The sequence below is a fragment of the Onychostoma macrolepis genome, chromosome 19 (assembly GCF_012432095.1).
Source record: "Onychostoma macrolepis isolate SWU-2019 chromosome 19, ASM1243209v1, whole genome shotgun sequence".
Taxonomy (NCBI): Eukaryota; Metazoa; Chordata; class Actinopteri; order Cypriniformes; family Cyprinidae; genus Onychostoma; species Onychostoma macrolepis.
In genome coordinates, this window is record NC_081173.1 from 28,321,453 (window position 1) to 28,340,922 (window position 19,470).

Here is a 19,470-nt window from a genome sequence, read left to right on the forward strand (position 1 = left end):
AGCTGTATTTTTTAGTTAAGTTTACTTAATCAAAATAACCCAACTGCAGTTTGAGATTAATTGGAATGCACACTGAAAAAAACACGATTTTTGAATTATCTCTGTTTATACTCTTCGTATATGATTTATCGTTTTTACATGTTAATCGCAGAAGGTTTCCTCACGTCAGAAGAAATCATAAACTGATCAATAAAAATCATAAACCGATCTCGGTTATTCTTATTATTATACTTTGAAGCGTGGGGACTTTTATTGTGTAATGTTCGGGAGCGGAAGTGCGGACTGGGCAACTGTGCTGGGTGTGTTTGACGCCAGTAACAGAAACTTCCTGGTTGTCGTGCTTCACCTGCCGAAACTGAAGCAATAATTTACACAAAAGCACAATAGCCTGCTTTATATATACAACAAACTGACATTTCATCGCTACCTCACGTCTCCTGTGTGGAAGCGGAGAGAAAACTCATCATTTAAAGCAGAGAAATCAGTGACGCGCTGCTGGAGGATCAAAAGAACACGGTGAGTGTGTGTATAGCATTGTATTAAATACATTTAAAGATATAAATAGACTAGGCTTTTTATCCAAATATATATAACTGTCTCCCCTGTTTGCAGGCTTCGAGAATTATTTCGTGCAATGTCTAAAAGCCCTGTCACAAAAATAAAGAATGAAAAAAAAAGGATTTTTGTTGGGTTTAGTACTGTTTAGTAATGCTGTTAATATAACGTTACCTGTGATAATTTTGTATTCATTAATATGTTTATTTATTCCTTTGAGCCTATTCAGATATTTATTTAATTTAATTTATTTAGCTTTTTAGCCTTTTATATTTATGTAACTCTCTCTCTCTGACACGCACAAGACTATTATTTTAGTATAACTAATAAAACTATTTTTAAAATAGTAGTCTTCATGTTTATATTTTCTGTTTTATATATACTTATATTTTCTATTGTCCATTTTAATTTTTGTTAAAGATTTTGTAATTTTCTTGTTCTTGTCATTTTATTTTATTTTGTCTATATAGTTTCTGTTATTTTTTTTTCTTTCAGATTAATCATTTTAGTACATTAGCTTAAACTAAAGGAAATATTACCTTAGCAAACAGTTGAAATAAAATAAGTTTAAGGGTTTATTTATGCTTTGTTTTATTAAGTTTGTGTTTTTTATGGTTTTAGTTTCAGTGAACTGTAATAACCCTGCTTAATGGTACTTATCTATATTAAATATGCTGACAGTGCATCCACTGCTTTCAAATGTCTGACAACAATCACATGATTGAAATATTGTTATAAAAACTTTGCTTTTGAAAGCTGATTGCAGATTCATTCATATAACTGGCTTGTGACACCCTGACCATGAGTTTGATTCTCTGGGATGCATATATATATCTAACATATATATATCTAACTATGTATATATATATCTAACTGATAGATCTCCTGTATACCTCGAATGCAGCATAAGTATTAGTCTTAGTTATGGAGGGAGAAAGAGATACTAAAATAACACTGCTGTAAGTCACTTTGGGTAAAAGCGTTTGCTAAATGCATGAACTGGCTGATGTGTGACCTCTTTCTGTCTGTCTGTAGGAGGATGAGGGTGTTTCCCGGTGGAAAGGATGAAGAGTTCCCCAGCTAACCGCAGTCGGGACATCGAGCGTCAGGCAGGATATCTGCGTCCGGAGCACTGCGCGCCGCCCCCTCCGCGGACACACTCAGCCGACGACATGTGGTTCATCCGGGACGGCTGCGGCATCGTGTGCGGCGTGATCACATGGATGCTGGTCTTCTTCGCCGAGTTTGTGGTCGTCTTCGTAATGCTGCTGCCGTCGAAGAGTGTGGTGTACAGCCTAATTAACGGCGCCTTGTTTAACGGACTGGCCTTCCTCGCCCTGGCATCACACTTCAAGGCCATGTGCACCGACCCGGTGAGACAAACACACACATGCAATAGTCCTAATCAGACGTGAAGCGATGAGTATCCAGTGTTAAAGGGATAGTTCACCCAAAAATGAAAATTTGATGTTTATCTGCTTACCCCCAGGGCATCCAAGATGTAGGCAGAGGTGGACAGTAATGAAGTAAATTTACTTGAGTATTGTACTTAAGTACACTTTTTGAGTATCTGTACTGTACTTGAGTATTATTTTTTCTGGAAACTTGCGACTTTAACTTCACTACATTTGAAAGACAAATATCGTTCTTTTTACTCATCTACATTTGTATCAAGGTCCCCAAGTAGAAAGTCGTTATATGTAGCAGTTTTTCCTGTGCATTTTCAGATTTACTTAACTCTTTTTTTCAGTGAAAATCTGGCCTGCGATCTGCCAGGACCTTCTTGTGTTGCCAAGTCTTACAGTATTTCTAAGCCTGCAGTTACCACCTAGCTTTGAATGGACATTTGGCTGATTTTTGTTACTCAAATCTGAAAACCTCGGGACCTTCCCCACTAAACTAATGTAAACGTCCGCGCTACTGCACAGCTAAAAGCGCTCAAAAAAAAAAAAAAAAGGCATGTGTTAACTCATTAAAGCCCTTTGTAGTTAAACCATGTTTTTACTATAGTAACCATAACTATGGTATTTGCAGTAAAATCACAATAGTCAAGTCAAGTCACCTTTATTTATATAGCGCTTTTAACAATACAGATTGTGTCAAAGCACTTAACAGTATCAAATTGGAGGATAGAGTGTCAATAATGTATAATGATAAGATTAAACACTAAATTTTCATTTAAAGGCATTTCATTATTGAATTCAGAGATGTCATTGTCTAGCTCAGTTTAGTTTAAATAGTATTTGTGCAATCAAATCGATGATAATCGCTAGAAATGAAGTGTCCCCAACTTGTGCAAGCCAGAGGCGACAGCAGCAAGGAACCAAAACTCCTCTGTGACAGAATGGAGAAAAACCTTGGGAGAAACCAGGCTCAGTCGGGGGGCCAGTTCTCCTCTGACCAGACGAAACCCACAGTTCAAAAGTTTATATTTCTATTTTTAATTTTGTTGCAATTTCTAACAATAGTAGTATTATATAGTTAGGTATTTTATTATATTTTTAGTTATACTGTATTTAATCGAGGTTTTCGCTGGGGATCTGTCTCTGGGGCTCATCTGGGTGTCCTGGTCTCCGCTGACGATCAGGGCTGTAGACATCATCTCTTGGTGCTGATCCACCATCTGATCGGATACGGACTGAGAAACAGAATAGGAAAGAAACAGACAAATATTAGCGTAGATGCCATTCAACTTACGATGTAACGAGTACATCGTGTGTTATGGGGAGTGTTCCCGGTTCCGGTTGATCTAACTAATGCAGCCTAACAATCCTTTAACAGATTTGAATATTAGGAGCGTATTACTGTATTATGTGTAAGCCAGGTTAAAGAGATGGGTCTTTAATCTAGATTTAAACTGACAGTGTGTCTGCCTCCCGAACAGTGTTAGGTAGACTGTTCCAGAGTTTGGGTGCTAAATAGGAAAAGGATCTGCCGCCCGCAGTTGATTTTGATATTCTAGGTATTATCAAACGGCCAGAGTTTTGAGAACGCAGTGGACGTGGAGGACTATAGTGTGACAAGAGCTCGCTCAAGTACTGAGGAGCTAAGCCATTCAGGGCTTTATAAGTAATTAACAAGATTTTAAAATCTATCCGATGTTTGATAGGGAGCCAGTGCAGTGTTGACAGAACCGGGCTAATATGGTCATACTTCCTGGTTCTAGTAAGGACTCTAGCTGCTGCATTTTGGACCAACTGTAGTTTGTTGATCAAGCGTGCAGAACTACCACCCAATAAAGCATTACAATAGTCTAATCTTGAGGTCATAAACACATGAATTAACATTTCTGCATTTGATGTTGAGAGCATAGGTCGCAATTTAGATATGCTTTTGAGATGAAAAAACGCAGTTTTACAGATGCTAGAAACATGGCTTTCAAATGAAAGATTGCTATCAAACAGCACACCTAGGTTCCTGACTGATGAAGAAGAATTGACAGAGCAGCCATCAAGTGTTAGATAATGTTCTAGGTTATTACATGTGGGGTTTTTAGGTCCGATAATTAACAATATCCACAAATGTACTATTATCTCACTATAGTAACCATAATTATGCTATTTTTAGTAAAACTTCAGTAACCACAAAATTCATTATATTCATTAAATTCATCATAGTAACTATAGTTTAATTTTTGTATTTAAACTATGGCAATACAAATGGTAGGCTAATATATCCGTCAAAAATGGCTGCTACACTTTACAATGTGTGTGTATATATATATATAACTTGGGCCTACTGGTAAATTGCTGCTAAAAACTGGTCAGGGAAGTATATAAATCTGAACATTATTTTATTGTCAAAACACTGCACATAAATACATATATTTTTTGCAAACAAATTATCAATAAGTAGGCTAAATGATCATACAGGTCAAAATGTTTTACTTCATTTCATTCATTTTTACAACTTTAGAATCTACACTGGGAATTGATAAAAATTGAAATCAATAAGCAGAATCGGAATGGATAAAATTCAAACAATGCCCAACCGTAGCCACATGTTGTGAAGTTCACTGATTTCTGAGCATTTTCTGAACACTGATCAGTTGATGGCAAAATTCAAATAGACGTTTTTTTGGTGCAAACTGCACACCCATGACCATACTGAGAGAGTATGATCCAGTTTTCTGAAGAGACTAAAGGTTTGTTTTCTTTTCAATGTTTGCTTTGTTTGCCTAAAATAAACCATATAATAGACTTCAGTATCTCTTTGAAAAATAACTTTGTAACTTTTAAACAAGTATTAAAATGAGTTCAATGTAGTTGTAGGAGTGTTAAATAAAAAAATAAAGATGATTATCTTCATTCAGTTGTCGCATTTCAATAAGTTTGGTAACATAAAAGCTCTTAATTCCAAAGATAATACAAGCTAATAAGTTTATTCAGTAGGTTGCATTTGTGGTATAAGTTATTGTAAGTATACAACAATGTGACAATAAAACAATGCATTTACTTTTTACTTTTGATACTTAAGTACTTTTAAAAACATGTACTTCCGTACTTTTACTTAAGTAAAAATCTGTCTTTACAACCTTCATCTGTAGTGGAGTAGTATTTGACCAGTGGTATCTGTACTTTCACTCAAGTAATAAAGGTGTGTACTTTGTCCGCCTCTGGATGTAGGTGACTTTGTTTCTTCAGTAGAACACAAATGAAGATTTTTAACTCAAACCGTTGCAGTCTGTCAGTCATATAATGCCAGTCAATGGGCACAGAATCTTTGAGAGAGAAAAAAACATGCACACACAAATCCAAATTAAACCCTGCGGCTCGTGATGATACATTGATGTCCTAAGACACGAAACAATCGGTTTGTGCGAGAAACTGAACAGCATTTATATCATTTTTTACCTCTGATACAGGCAATGTCCCAACTCTCCTGAGCTCATCCACAACATCCGGCGCGTGACACGTCAACGGCTCTGGAACACACACACACACACACACACACATATATATATATATACATATATATACATATATACATATACACATAGACATAGATCTATTGAGGTTGACGCGTCACGCGCTGGATGTTGTGACAGTCGGACATTGAGGTTTATCAGAGCTAAAAAATGATATAAATACTGTTCAGTTTCTCGCACAAACCGATCGTTTCGTGTCTTAGGACATCAATGTATCATCACAAGCCGCAGGGTTTAATTTGGATTTGTCTGTGCATGTTTTTTTCTCTCTCAAAGATTGTGTGCCCATTGACTGGCATTATATGACTGACAGACTGCAACGGTTTGAGTTAAAAATCTTTGTTTGTGTTCTACTGAAGAAACAAAGTCGCCTATATCTTGGATGCCCTGGGGGTAAGCAGATAAACATCACATTTTCATTTTTGGGTGAACTATCCCTTTAAGGCCCATTCACTCCAAGAGAGATAACTATAATTATAATCAAGTTTTAATAATTGCTCTAATTCTATGAGAATAGTGGAGTTCACTCTACAGCTATCTATCTATCATGGTGTGAATGAGTCTTTAAACACATGTTTCGGTTACAGAATTGCAGCCAATTGCAGACGTTGACATGTCGCCGGGTGACAGATCTAGTTTTGCAAGTGTCAAACTACCGGTGACTGACATATAGAGACCCTAAACATGAAACTGATTTATCATTTAATGCTTAATGGTTACAACACATATGGAGCTGGCATTTTGACTCTCTCTTTCCTCCCAGGGAGCCGTTCCAAAGGGAAACGCCACTAAAGAGTTTATCGAGAGTCTGCAGCTCAAGCCTGGACAGGTGGTGTATAAATGTCCCAAATGTTGCAGCATCAAACCTGATAGAGCTCATCACTGCAGGTACTCACACACACACACACACACACACACACAGCATCAAGAACTAAATCATCACTGTGTGAGGTTAAATTCCGAGGCAGTTTTCTGAAAACGTCTCATTGTAAGTGTGTGTTTTCTCTGTGTAGTGTGTGTAAGCGCTGTATCAAGAAGATGGACCATCATTGTCCCTGGGTCAACAACTGTGTGGGAGAGAGCAACCAAAAATACTTTGTGCTTTTCACTGTGAGTGTTGTTTTAGTATCATCAAGATACTTTTTTAATTAATATTTTGAAATAGTTTTCATTTTTATATTTCGTTTTAATATTAGTAAATGTAATGTAAAAATGTAATGTATAATTTAATGTTTTAAAATGTAATATTTTACTTAATATTTAAATTAATATTTATTTAGTAATTATGTTTTGTTTAATATTTTTCTTCATTTTTAATGTCTGTATAGTTTTCATTCCTTTTTATTTCAATTTTAGTTTTAGATATTTTAGTACATCAAGTTAAACTAAATGAAAATGAGAAAAGTTGCCTTGAAACTAGCTGTTTTTTTTAGATTTTATTTCAGTTAAATATTTATTTTATTTCAAGTAACATTGTAAGTAAAATGCAAAATGCAAGGTTTTTTTTTATGGTTTAGTTTTAGGTAACTACTCGCAAAACACACATTCTTCGATTCAAATAACCATGATTTCCACTTACCTTTGTTATTAGTTAACTAAAATTAAAAATGTTAAAGACTTGAAAAATGAAATAAAATAATTTATTTCATAATGATATATTCATTTATTTCTATAAATGTTGCCTTGGCAACTAACTAAAATATTTTAAAGCACTAAAATTAATAACTGGAAATAACTAAATTACATCTACAGTAAGTTGTAATATTTAAAATAATAATAGTAATAAACATGATAAAATAACAAAATTACTAAAATAAAAAAATAAATTAAAATAAAAATTCTAAATATTTTGAAAAATTATTTTAGTATATAAATAAACTTTCTTGTGTTTTTTACAGATGTACATTGCTTTGATTTCTCTTCATGCTCTCATCATGGTCGCTGTCCATTTTATCTTCTGTTTTGACGAAGACTGGGCAAGTAAGTGCTTGTTTCTGATTCGTTGCCTGGGTTTTATTTACCTCCGTTTGCTGCTAAATGATTGGCTACTTGTGTTGTAACTGAGCTCTCCGATTGGTTGGTGAGTTTAGAAAGCTTCCTGTTTCCTCTCCTCAGAGTGCAGTTCCTTCTCTCCTCCGACGACCGTCATCCTCCTCATCCTCCTGTGCTTTGAGAGTCTGCTCTTCCTCATTTTCACTGCTGTGATGTTCGGCACGCAGATCCACTCCATCTGTAACGATGAGACTGTAAGTGAACATCATCTGATGTCACTTCCTACAATAATAAAACATTTCTCCTCATGCCATGTTATTATCGTTAACTAAAACCATTAAAAATGTTTATTAACTTTTACTAAAATTAAAATAAAGAGCTAATTCAAAATATTAATAAAAAACTGTACAAATTTAAGCAGTTGTTTCATTATTTTTTTATTAATAGTTTGAATTAATTTTTATCATTTTATTTTAAATGTTAGTAATTTTATTGTTTTTCATGTTTACTGAAACTTAACTCAATTTAAAATAAAAAGTGAAAAATACAATCAAAAACTAATTCAAAATATTATTAAAAACTATAGTATATCAATAATACAAAAGTAATCAATTTGTGAAAATTAAGCAGTGTTATTTTGCATCATTGACATTAATATTTTGAATTAGTTTTTTTTTTTCTGTTTTCATTTTTAATTTGAAAGTTTTAGTAATTTTGTTTTTGTCATTTATTATTATTTTTAATGTCTATTTAGTTTCATTTAGATTATTTTAGTGCGTCAAGTTAAACTAAATAAAAATGAGAAATGTTTCCTCGACAAATAACTAAAATAAGTTTACATTTTTAAAAATAATTTATTTCAGTGAACTTTTATTTCAAGTAACAAGTTTTTGATGTTTTTAGTTTTAGTTAACTATAATAACCCTGAATTTTAAGAGTAAATTTGAGCAGTTTTTACCCGTTTATGTGACCAAACATCTCATCGAAGAAATTCCACTTGCTTTTCATCGTCCACATTTCAAGATCCACAAATAGCAGTCTGTGTGAGAAGGGTTTGCCTTCTACATTGCCTTGAGCAACTGATTCACCCATGAACTCATTTAGATGAATTCAATTAATACTGAATGCAGAAATCATCAGATCAAACTCTCGTTCTCCATTCTCCGAGACAGTGATTCTCTCTGTTCACAGGGAATTGAGCAGCTGAAGAAAGAAGAGAAACGATGGGCCAAAAAGTCCAAGTGGATGAACATGAAGGTGGTGTTCGGTCACCCGTTCTCTGTGGCCTGGCTGAGTCCGTTTGCCCCGCCGGATCACGGGAAGGCCAATCTCTACCAGTATGTGGTCTGAGAAGACCGACCCGACACGTCACCTGCTCTGTCTCTACACAAACATCTCTCTTTGCTTTTAACTCTGTCTGCTCTGAAAGACCTCACCGCACAGAAAACCACGCCACGCTGCTCTAGTGGCCTCTTTACGCTCATGGAGACACTGACGGTCTGATGGAGAGTGAAACTGATGTCCTGAGCACCGCTGGCCCAGCTGCACTGTTATAACCAATCCCGCACTGTGAACACTGTCGTTTACCAATGATGTTTGTGATGAATTGGATCTAGTCTGGTGAGATTCTAGAGGCCTTGACTATGGAACTTACTAACCGTCACCAGCCGTGGCAAATAACTGAAGTGTTTCTTTTTGATGTTGTTTTTTTCTTGATTGACAGATGCCTTTACATTCGCTGGTTAATTAGGAAATGCCTTTTCTTTTTTCATTCTCTGCTCAAGCCTTAGCACAGAAACGCTGCTGTAGTGTGAGGAATCTTTCGTTGCCAAATTTTATTCCATTATGAAAAGTAAAATGACACACAATCATCTTTTTTCCCTTTCTTGATCAAAACAAATTAATTTGCATAACACTAATGGGTGAATATCATGAAAACATGTCTGGGCCATGTTCCATACCAAAATCTTTTTCTTTTTTGCATTGTGACATTATTTTCATGACAATTAAATACATTATACTATCAAATTTACATAATTGTAATTTGTATTGTATTATTTTTGTTATTTTTTGGTGATTCTAGCACTCAATGCTGATTCTTGTTACTGTAATAGTCATTTTTACACTCTTTTTTTTCATTAAAGTAATCATAGATATTTATTATTGTCTTGGAAATAATATTTGTGATTACTAGGTCATGTCTCTTTATACTAAATACAGCTTTTTCTTTTTTGTATTTTCTATTTGTTTTAAATCTTATTCTCATTGGTAATTCTCATTATTGTAATAAAGTTTTTACTTAATTACATTGTTAGCAAACAGTACATATATAATGCATTAAATAACTATTAAATGTTATTTAAATTTTTTTATATATATATATATATATATATCATTAAAATAATAGATTTGCCTGGTGCATTTTGCCTGGTAATTCTTTAAAAAAAAAATTTTTTTTCTGTTGATTTTGGGATGAAATATGGTGTTTTAAAACATGTTTTATGAGATTAATCCGATTCATTTCTGAATGCAGTAGCTCATTGCAGACCTAGATATATGGTTATGACTGTAATAAAACATTTGCAATACTTTGAGCCGTTCTTTGGGCGGTTTTCACTGTCTCTCGGCGGTGGTGCTCATGGATTTCAGTAACGGTGTCACTACAGTATTCCAGTCTTCCTGAATCCAGACGGCTGCTTTCTTTGTCCTGTGACTCCTCAGGTTCATATGATGTTCTTATCAATCCTGCTTCTCTTTTAAATCCAGCTCAGACCATCAGATGCTCAGCGTCTGCAGCCTCGAAAGCTTTGAAACTGTGGAGACTGACAGCTGTAGACGTTTTCGGGCTTGTTTTATGATGTCGGGTCATGTGGTTTGGAAGCCTCACTTTGCTGCTTATGACTGAAAGTTTGTTGGTTGGGTTTCAATGCATTGAAATGTTCGACGGCTCTGCTGTTGGATCAGTATTTCCCATCTGCTCTCTGAGTTACGGGTCTCTACGGGTCGCTCATAATCACTGCTGTTCACAGGCCTGATGTAAAGGACCGCCGTTTCTTTTTCCATTTTCTTTGCACATTCTTTTGCCTGTTTTTAGTTTATTCTGTCTTTTTTAATGCTTTATGTTGTGCATGTATTTTAAATATATCAGTATCTTAATGCAGTTTTGGGTGTTTCGGGTTGCTTTCACTTTGAAAGTCAAGTCAATAAATTTCTCTTTCTGTTGTTTTTCCAATGTGGTATTTTTCTTCTTTGTTGTCTTTTGATGGCTTATGAAAAATAAAATCTCCACAATAAAGTCTATTACAGAAGCTTATTTTCACCATGGGATGCAAAAATAAACATTTTTATCACAATTCAGACTTCTGAGGAAATGTCAAAATTGCAAGATACAAACAGAATTGTGAGGTATGAAGTTTCGACTGCAATATAAACTCAGAATTCTGAGGAAAATAGAATTTTGAGATGTAAACTCCAAATTTTTAGCAGATAAAAAGTCAGTTACAGTTTTTTATTTATTTATTTTTTATTCTGTGGTGAAAACGGGCTTCCATAGTCCACACATTCAAACAAATCTAAAATGATTATATACCAGTTTGAGTATCATCTAATATCATTTCAACTCTGTTTTTCTGTTTCAATTACTGATAACAATGAAAGAATCACACAAAACACTTCATAGCAGTTTAATGAATCACTTGTGTAGTATCATTTAATTTAGATGAGTTTACAGAGCTCTAGTTTGTCCGTTAAATAATAAAACTATGTACACATTTATAAATGTGGCCTGTGATTTATACAGTGATGGTTACATAAACAGATGCCGTACGCTACTTGACATGAGAAGGATAATATAACATGATGGTTGAGTTACTTTCATTTATCCCTTCACTTATACTTTCTTTAAGAGTAACAGGTCATAGCAATTTAAAATCAAAGTCAAAGATTTACAAACAGGCCCCCAATGCACTATATTTTCTCATTTGGTCCCTAATACTGCAGTATATAATGCCAAATGTGAATATTTTAGTTCTAGATGAAAGATGAAAATTTGCTGAGACGGTGCTCGCCCTCAGTCCATCCAAGATGTAGATGAGTTTGTTTCTTCATCAGCAATGGATGCTCTGCAGTGAATGGGTGCCGTCAGAATGAGAGTCCAAACAACTGATAAAAACATCACAATAACCCACACCACTCCAGTCCATCAGTTAACATCTTGAGAAGCAAAATGTTTGCATATTTGTAATTAAAAGAAAAATCCATCATTAAGATGTTTTAACTTTAAACCATTACTTCGAGCAAAATATGAGTCCTCTATCCATAATTTAGCTTCCAGTAAAAAGTAATCTGATCTGAATCAGGAGAGAAATCTGCACAGATCAAGCACCGTTTACAAGCCCAAACAGTCCAAAACAGCTCTAAACAAATATGCGTTATTGTTTTTTCCCCCCTCACTTTATTTTAATTTTCTCTACATAACCATGTTACACCATACAATTACGGGTACAGAATGACTGCTAACATGTATAACCAAATCCCATCTAATAAGCAAGTCCATGCAGCCAATGGAAATAGAATAAACAAATATGCGGTGGATTCTGATGAGAGAGGACAACAGTAGATTGACTTTTTGACTGGAGCAATCATAATTATGGATTATGAACTATTATATTTTAATCAGAAATTATAGTCTTAAATTAAATTTTGTTTCTTACAAAAGCAGCTTTTCGCTTTACAAGATTAATTAAGGTTAACTGATGGACTGGAGTGGTGTGGATTATTGTGATGTTTTTATCAGCTGTTTGGACTCTCATTCTGATGGCACCCATTTACTGCAGAGCATCCATTGGTGAGCAAGTGATGCAATGCTACATTTCTCCAAATCTGATGAAGAAACAAACTCATCTACATCTTGGATTGCCTGAGATCGAGTAGGCTACATTTTCAGCAAATTTAATTTTTGGCTAAACTGATCCTTTAATCATAATGACACAAAAGGAATGCCCACATACAAGCCAGATAATTCATATTTGAATCATAATCCTACATTCTATAGTTACTATGGTAACAGCTGTAATTAAGTAAGTAAATTTAGTGTCATTGTTCAGATGTACAGAAAGTCACTGTAAATCCTGTAAAACAGTTACCTGAATGTTCATCCCGCCTAATTATAACAACATGAAAAATTATTTGCAAATAATGGGCTCATGACAAGGACGGATGTTATCGACATAAAAACACAGACGGCATCACATTGCCAGGGACTTCATAACATCACATTATGTTGGATTCTGGAAGCGTTCAGTGTTTTTGCACGACGAATGGACATGTGTAATGCATTCGGTCCATGTTTATCTTAGTAATATCTACCATATTTAGCTGCTCTATGAGTCTCTGGGTTCATGCGCCCAGTTGAGACTCATAACACAGGAAGAACTAGAATAAATTCACAGGAAGTACAGGACCTTGACCTCGTCCTTTAGCCCCCTCCAGTAATGACCTGCTAAATCTGCTTCAGTGTCCTGGAAGATCCAGATAAAGCAGGTAGTTTAACGTGGTTTCCACCTGGTCTAGGTGGTCTGGTAAGGAGCTACAATGTTCCAGAGAGTCAACGTGAAATCAAAGCTGACTTTCTTCATACATGCTACTGATCTAATAGTGCACATTTTTACAAACAAGCTAAATGATCTTTCTTCACTAGGAAACGCATCAGATTAGACGAGTTAAATAGCGAGTATGACCTGTTGGTTTCCAGCATTGCATCATCCTAGTAAGTTTCGGTGTGTGTGCAGAAGGGGCTGAAGAACAGGTTTTGGTTTGCGTTCATTCGTACAGCTACAGAAAGTGTCTTTGCTATCACATCACTGGATGTTGGCATGCATAAGTCATGTGGCATATTATTTGGGAAAAGCATCTTCTGGTAAAGAATGTAGAATGCCAACATTTGCAGAGGTCTGGTGTTATTATTGCACGTCTCCTGCCACACGCAGTGCTCACAGTGCTGGAGGATGATGATGATGGAGGAAATGCATGCGGGGAAGCACAGCTTTAATCAATACCTGACCCTCTGGGAGACTGAAGGAAGTGATGTCATTGAGGGCATGAGACATCAAAATAGCCAGATTGAAGGATAAGAAAGCTGTGAGAGTGGAAAACTACTTTGTTATTTAAATTAAATAATATTTATTGATTTAAGTATTTGTTTGTTGATTTATGCATTTATTATGCTTTTATTGGTTTATTTGCTTGTTTGTTGAACATGTTAACATGTTAAAATATTTCTGTAACTCAAAATAATATAACCATTAAAAAATTATTTATTTTACTAGTTGCCAAGGTTTTTTTTACTATTATTATTATTATTTTCACTTAGTTTAATTTGAATGATCAAAATAACAAAAAATAATCAATAAAAACTATACATATTTTTGGTAACACTTTACAATAAGGTTATTGTAAATTAGTTAACATTAGTTAAGTGTATTAGTTAACATGAACTAAGCATGAACAATGCTTCTACAGCATTTAATCATCTTAGTTAATGTTAATTTCAACATTTACTAATACATTATTAAAATCAAAAATTGTATTTGTTAACATTAGTTAATGCACTGTGAACTAACATGAGCAACTGTATTTTCATTAACAAAGATTAATAAATAGGGTAACAAACGTATTATTCATTGTTAGTTCATGTTGGTTAATACAGTAACTACTGTTAACAAATGACACCTTGTAAAGTGTTACCATATTTTTTAACAAAAGCTTTAATTAAAATTAAAATGGAAACAGAAAATATACAATTAAAATCGAATTCAAAATATTAACAAAAATTACAATAGGATGCCAATATACTAAAATAACACTGTTGTCAAATCAATTGGCAACTTTTACATTTTGGAGCAAAGAAAAAAATGGGAAAAAATATTTTACTAGATAAATCTCATAAAACCTTTCAGGAAACAGTGTCCAGCTCATATTTAAAAAATAAAAATAAAAGAAATTATATTTTGCATTATTTCACTCAAACGTGTAAATGCTACCATTAACAAGTCATTGATGTGACTATTCCTGCATAATTTTCATTTTTTTAATCTATTCCTTTTTTAATTGTCCCAAAACAAGCTTCATCTTCTTTTTTAATTTTTCTACTAATTTTGAGGTTCACCCACCACATTAACAGTGATGTAGATTAATGCACCAGTTGTTTTTAATATTTTTATGGATCTTTAACATTTGCTATTTTAATAATAAATATAAATAAAATGTATTTTTTAAATATTTAAATCGATCTTTGGCATGACAGTAGATTTACGGCTGCGAGAACATTTCAATCTCTCCGTTTTCACGTTTAACCTCAAATATTTCGAGCAACGCTTGTGCAGTGAAGCAAACACAAATAAAATCTTGGAAAGACTGTAGGAGGTTTGTGTGTCTTAGAGAAGTTGGACCCACACACAGTTTGAATAGTGGTGATATTAGTGTTTTCTGATATGTTTATAAAACACACTGAACTCATCTAATAATGCAGCAGTGTCGTTGCACATGCACGTTAACGCAGCGTCATTCTCTCTTGCTGTCGTGTGATTGGGTGAGGTTGGGCGATGTGTGATGAAGCACCAGAAGACCGGAGAGAGTGAGAGAGATGCCCACCCACCACAGAGCCACGTGTGTCTCCCCGAATATTAGCTGCCCCAGAAACGCCTGTTCAGCAAAGGAAAAAAACAACAGATCATCATCATGACATAAGACATCTATATAGACTTTAACAAGCAGAAGAGTTCAACTCAAGACCTCTATCACAAATTAATATTGCTGCTGGGAAGATTATTTTCTATGCTGTCATGAACTGTTTATTCTTAAATTAATCTAAAGTAAAATGACAAGATCACTTCAATTAATATTTCATGTCAATGTATTTGTTTATTTTACATAACCATATGCAACCCAAATGGACGTTTTCAATCTCCAGCATACTTAGTCAAACCGTCAAACAAAACATGATCTTTAATGTAGTGATAATCACTTTTCTGACTTTTTTAGTTTTAATAAGATTACTAGCTAAAGATTTTTCTTTTTTAATTATGAATCATTTAAAAAATGCATATATATTTAAATACAATAATATATAAAATATATATTTATTTGTGTGTGTGTGTGTGTGTGTGTGTGTGTGTGTGTGTAAGAGTGTATTTTTATCTATAATAAAGAGATTTTTCCAGTTCCAAGAACAAATTTAATAATATATTTTTTAAAATAGTTATTTAATTCTAAAAAGTAATTTATCAGCTGGAAATTGTTTTATTATTTTACATTTTTGTTTATTTTTTTTGCATTTTATTTCTATAATAGAGTGACAAGTAATCACTTTTCTGTTTTAAGGATTTTTAAAATAATGAATAATTTTTCAGGATAACAATTTTTAAAATAATTCATCAGCTAGAAATCCCTATTATTTTCATAAGCGCATTGTTTTTATCGATAATAAAGTGATTTTTATATTATGATTAATTAATTTTTTTTTAAATAATTTTTTTTACAATTATTCAGCAGCAAGAAATTGCTCTATTATTTTGAAAGATTATTTTTCACGCGTGCAATTTTATATAAAATTCTATATTAAAAAAAGATAATCACTTTTCTGATTGTTCCAGTTGTTCCAGATTACTAGCTAAGGTTTTTTTTATTATTATTCTTAAGATAATATATTTAAAAAATAATTAGTTAAAATAATTAATCAGCTAAAAATTGTTCTATTATTTTTAATTACTATTTATTTTTTGGTTTTTGTGAGTACAATTTGTATTAGATGCACACACACACACACAAAAACACAAAAAATAAATACAAACTAAAAATGTCAAATTATTTAATGATTTCTAGCTGATGAATTGTTTTTGACTTAAGCATAACTAGAAGTACTTTTATTGACTACACAGTTCGTGAGGAAAGTCAGACCCTCCTATCAAACCCCCTGTCATTTGCACACTGACCCACTCATCAGTCAGATGCTGTGGCGCTGATACTCACAGAGGAGATGAAGTTGGAGGCGGTGGTGGTCACAGTGGTGCGGGTGGAGGAGCACGAGCTGCGGAGAGCTTTGGCCAGGAACGTCCACATCACAGCGTTACAGGTGAACAGCAGACCTCCACACAGCAGTCTGAGAGGGATGTGCAACTAGCACACAAAAAAGTGGGCCAATTACAATTCACTTAGTATCCCACTTAGTACACTTCCATAATGTACTTAAAGTGCTCTATTTTCGCACACTAATTTTATCCTTAATATACTAAAAATGATTCTTGAGTACTGCTTAAGATAAACTTAAGATCAACTATGCTATTTTGGGACACCATGAATATGAACTAAAATGTGCTTTTAACATACTATCTCTGCATTTAAAAAATGTATTTAATAACCACTTGTAGTACATTTGAGTGTAGCAGTAGTGTATGAAAAATGGGTTCAAGTGTGCAAGTGATAATTTTTTTTTTTTTAAATACAGAGATAGTATGTTAAATGCTTATTTTAGCTCATATTCATGGTTACCAAAAATGCACAGTTGAGTACTCTTAGTTGATCTTAAGTTTAACTTAAGTAGTACTAAAGAATCATTTTTAGTAGCCTATAGTACAAAATTAGTGCGCAAAAATAGAGCACTTTAAGTAGAAGTGTACTTTTTTTTGTTGTTGCTTTTTTTTTAACCTAGAATATACTGCAATATTCACAAGCCATATATGACTCATGGTGTCCATATAAATGAATACTACTGGTTCAAGCTGTGGAAATACTAATGCTCAATTAGTGCATCAAAAAGAGCATTCACGTGTGCGCGCTGCTGAAGGTCATACGTGTCTGTCACGTAACAGCATCATCCTCATCCTCATCCTCATCCCAGAAAACAGCTAAACGCGAGATGTTTGAACCCTGATGTGACAGTGGCTGTGTTTTCACGCGCGACGCACACTCACCCAGTCGCACGCGCTCGTGTCGTTGTGCTGCGTGAATCTCCTCTGCTCGCCCCACGTCCGCAGGCCGGTCTCACATACGCCCTTCAGATAGTCGGTGCCGAGGGACAGTTTGGCGGAGGAGGACGCGACCGCGCCGAGAAAACCCGCCAGCAGCGCGTAAAGGACCCCGGGAAACATGACGATCAGAGACGGACTCCAGAAGACCCATCACATCTCCAGCACCGCGAGCGAAAACACTCCATCAGCATCACCGCTGCGAGGAAGCGCGCGGGCAGGTGCATTCTGGGAAATGTAGTCCGTGCCGCATTGCACATTTTATGCATTGTGTACGTGAATTCTGTCATTAATTACTCATCCTTATGTTGTTCCAAACCCGTAAGACATTCGTTCATCTTCGGAGCACAAGTTAATTAACTTTTTATGAAATCCGAGAGATTAATTCTGACCCTAGGCAGCAATGCAACTGGTACGTTTTATGGCCCAGAAACATAGTAAGGACTTCATTAAAATAGTCCATGTGAATACTTTTTGTGCACAAAGGAAAACAAATAACAACTTTATTCAATATTTTTTCTCTCTTCCGGTTCAGTCACGAGAGTACAGTTAGTCAGAGTAGAATTTTTTTTTTCTCGTTTACTGAAATGTTGTCCTGACACTAAGAAAAGTCTGCCACAGACCATGCTAACCAAACCATTCATATAATCGCTCTAAAGGCGGGTGTTTGTCCTAGGCCTAATTTATTGATTAAATATCTATATTTGTTGCTTTACAGTAGGTGAGTTTCCATTACAGATTTGCGCAAAACTTAGAACATTCAAATATAATGCTCCCATAATGTCTGCAAAATGATCAAATGGAATGTTCCCTTAACGTTCACGCATTTTTAAAAAATGGAAGTTTATGCGTTCAGAAATAACATTTTCATAACTAAACAGGAACGTCAGCAAAACATTCTTAGAACATATTTTTGTTACCTGGAAGCTAAGTGCTTTTAGAGAAGATGATCAACACAGTTTTGTTGTAGCCTACCTCTCTACGCTTCAGTATGTTAGTCCGATTGCCACCAAACTCAGGCATGATGTCAAGACATTGAGGAAACAAAATTGCAAAGGGATTTTCGAGATATATTCGAGAAGGTGTGTTATTATAACTTAAGCATACTTTGTCTGATTTTAATCAAACTTCACCAGGCCGGTCACATAGATGTGACTATTATGAGTGAAAGATACAAGTCATGGCCAAAAATATTAAATATATATTATATAATAAGAATTTAAAATGGGGGGAAATATCATTATGAAATAAATGTTTTTCTCTAAAACACATTAACGGCACCCTTTTATTCAATACTTTTTGAAACCTCCATTTGCCAGTTTAACAGCTCTAAATGTTCTCCTATAATGCCTGATGAGGTTAGAGACACCTGACAAGAGATCAGAGACCATTCCTTCATCCAGAATCACTCCAGACCCTTTAGATTCACAGCTCCACGATGGTGCTTCTTCTCTTCAGTTCACTCATCTTCTACAGGGTTCAGGTCAGAGGACTGGAATGGCCAGCAGAAGCTTGGTTTTGTGCTCAGTGACCCATTTTTGTGTTGTTTTTGAGGTTTGTGTTTGGATTATTGTACGGTTGGAAGATCCAAACATGGCCCATTATAAGATTTCTAACAGAGTCAGTCACTTATTGATTTTTTATCTGTTGGTATTTGATAGAATCCATGATGCCATGTGTCTAAACAAGATGTCCAGGACCTCCAGCAGAAATATAGGCCCACAACATCAAAAATACAGCAGTATATTTCATTGTACACATGGGGTACTTTTTATCCCTGTGTTCACCAAACCCATCTTGAGTGTTTGCTGCTAAAAAGCTCATTTTTTAGTTTCATCTGACCATAGAAGCCAGTCCCATTTGAAGCTCCAGTCGTGTCTGATAACTGAATATGCTGGAGTTTGTTTTTGGATGAGCGAGGAGAATTTTTCTTGAAACCCTCCCAAACAACATGTGCTGATGTAGGTGCTGTTT

General features: G+C 34.7%; 2 protein-coding genes across 2 annotated transcripts; one reads left to right on the forward strand and one right to left on the reverse strand.

Moving 5' to 3' along the window:
- The first annotated feature begins 271 nt into the window (after nt 1-271).
- Nucleotides 272-10,706, forward strand: zdhhc3b (zinc finger DHHC-type palmitoyltransferase 3b). The gene is made up of 7 exons (XM_058754204.1): nt 272-516; nt 1,591-1,928; nt 6,246-6,370; nt 6,496-6,592; nt 7,381-7,462; nt 7,598-7,728; nt 8,666-10,706. Exons 2-7 carry the CDS (start codon nt 1,620-1,622, stop codon nt 8,822-8,824), a joined length of 903 nt encoding a protein of 300 aa, XP_058610187.1. The 5' UTR covers nt 272-516; nt 1,591-1,619; the 3' UTR covers nt 8,825-10,706.
- Nucleotides 9,853-17,737, reverse strand: LOC131526095 (transmembrane protein 42). Its single transcript, XM_058754205.1, has 3 exons — nt 17,443-17,737; nt 16,502-16,648; nt 9,853-15,175 (listed from the first exon to the last, which is right to left on the reverse strand). The coding sequence occupies exons 1-3, from the start codon at nt 17,617-17,619 to the stop codon at nt 15,035-15,037; spliced, it is 465 nt and encodes a 154-aa protein (XP_058610188.1). The 5' UTR covers nt 17,620-17,737; the 3' UTR covers nt 9,853-15,034.
- Between the last annotated feature and the right edge of the window lie 1,733 nt (nt 17,738-19,470).

Coding starts and splice junctions, on each gene's coding strand:
- zdhhc3b (XM_058754204.1), top strand. CDS start 1,620: ATGAAGAGTTCCCCAGCTAACCGCAGTCGGGACATCGAGCGTCAGGCA. Junction 6,593..7,380: donor AATACTTTGTGCTTTTCACT/GTGAGTGTTGTT, acceptor TGTTTTTTACAG/ATGTACATTGCTTTGATTTC. Junction 7,729..8,665: donor CCATCTGTAACGATGAGACT/GTAAGTGAACAT, acceptor CTCTGTTCACAG/GGAATTGAGCAGCTGAAGAA.
- LOC131526095 (XM_058754205.1), bottom strand. CDS start 17,619: ATGTTTCCCGGGGTCCTTTACGCGCTGCTGGCGGGTTTTCTCGGCGCG. Junction 16,649..17,442: donor ACACGAGCGCGTGCGACTGG/GTGAGTGTGCGT, acceptor TTTGTGTGCTAG/TTGCACATCCCTCTCAGACT. Junction 15,176..16,501: donor CCTCCAACTTCATCTCCTCT/GTGAGTATCAGC, acceptor TTTGCTGAACAG/GCGTTTCTGGGGCAGCTAAT.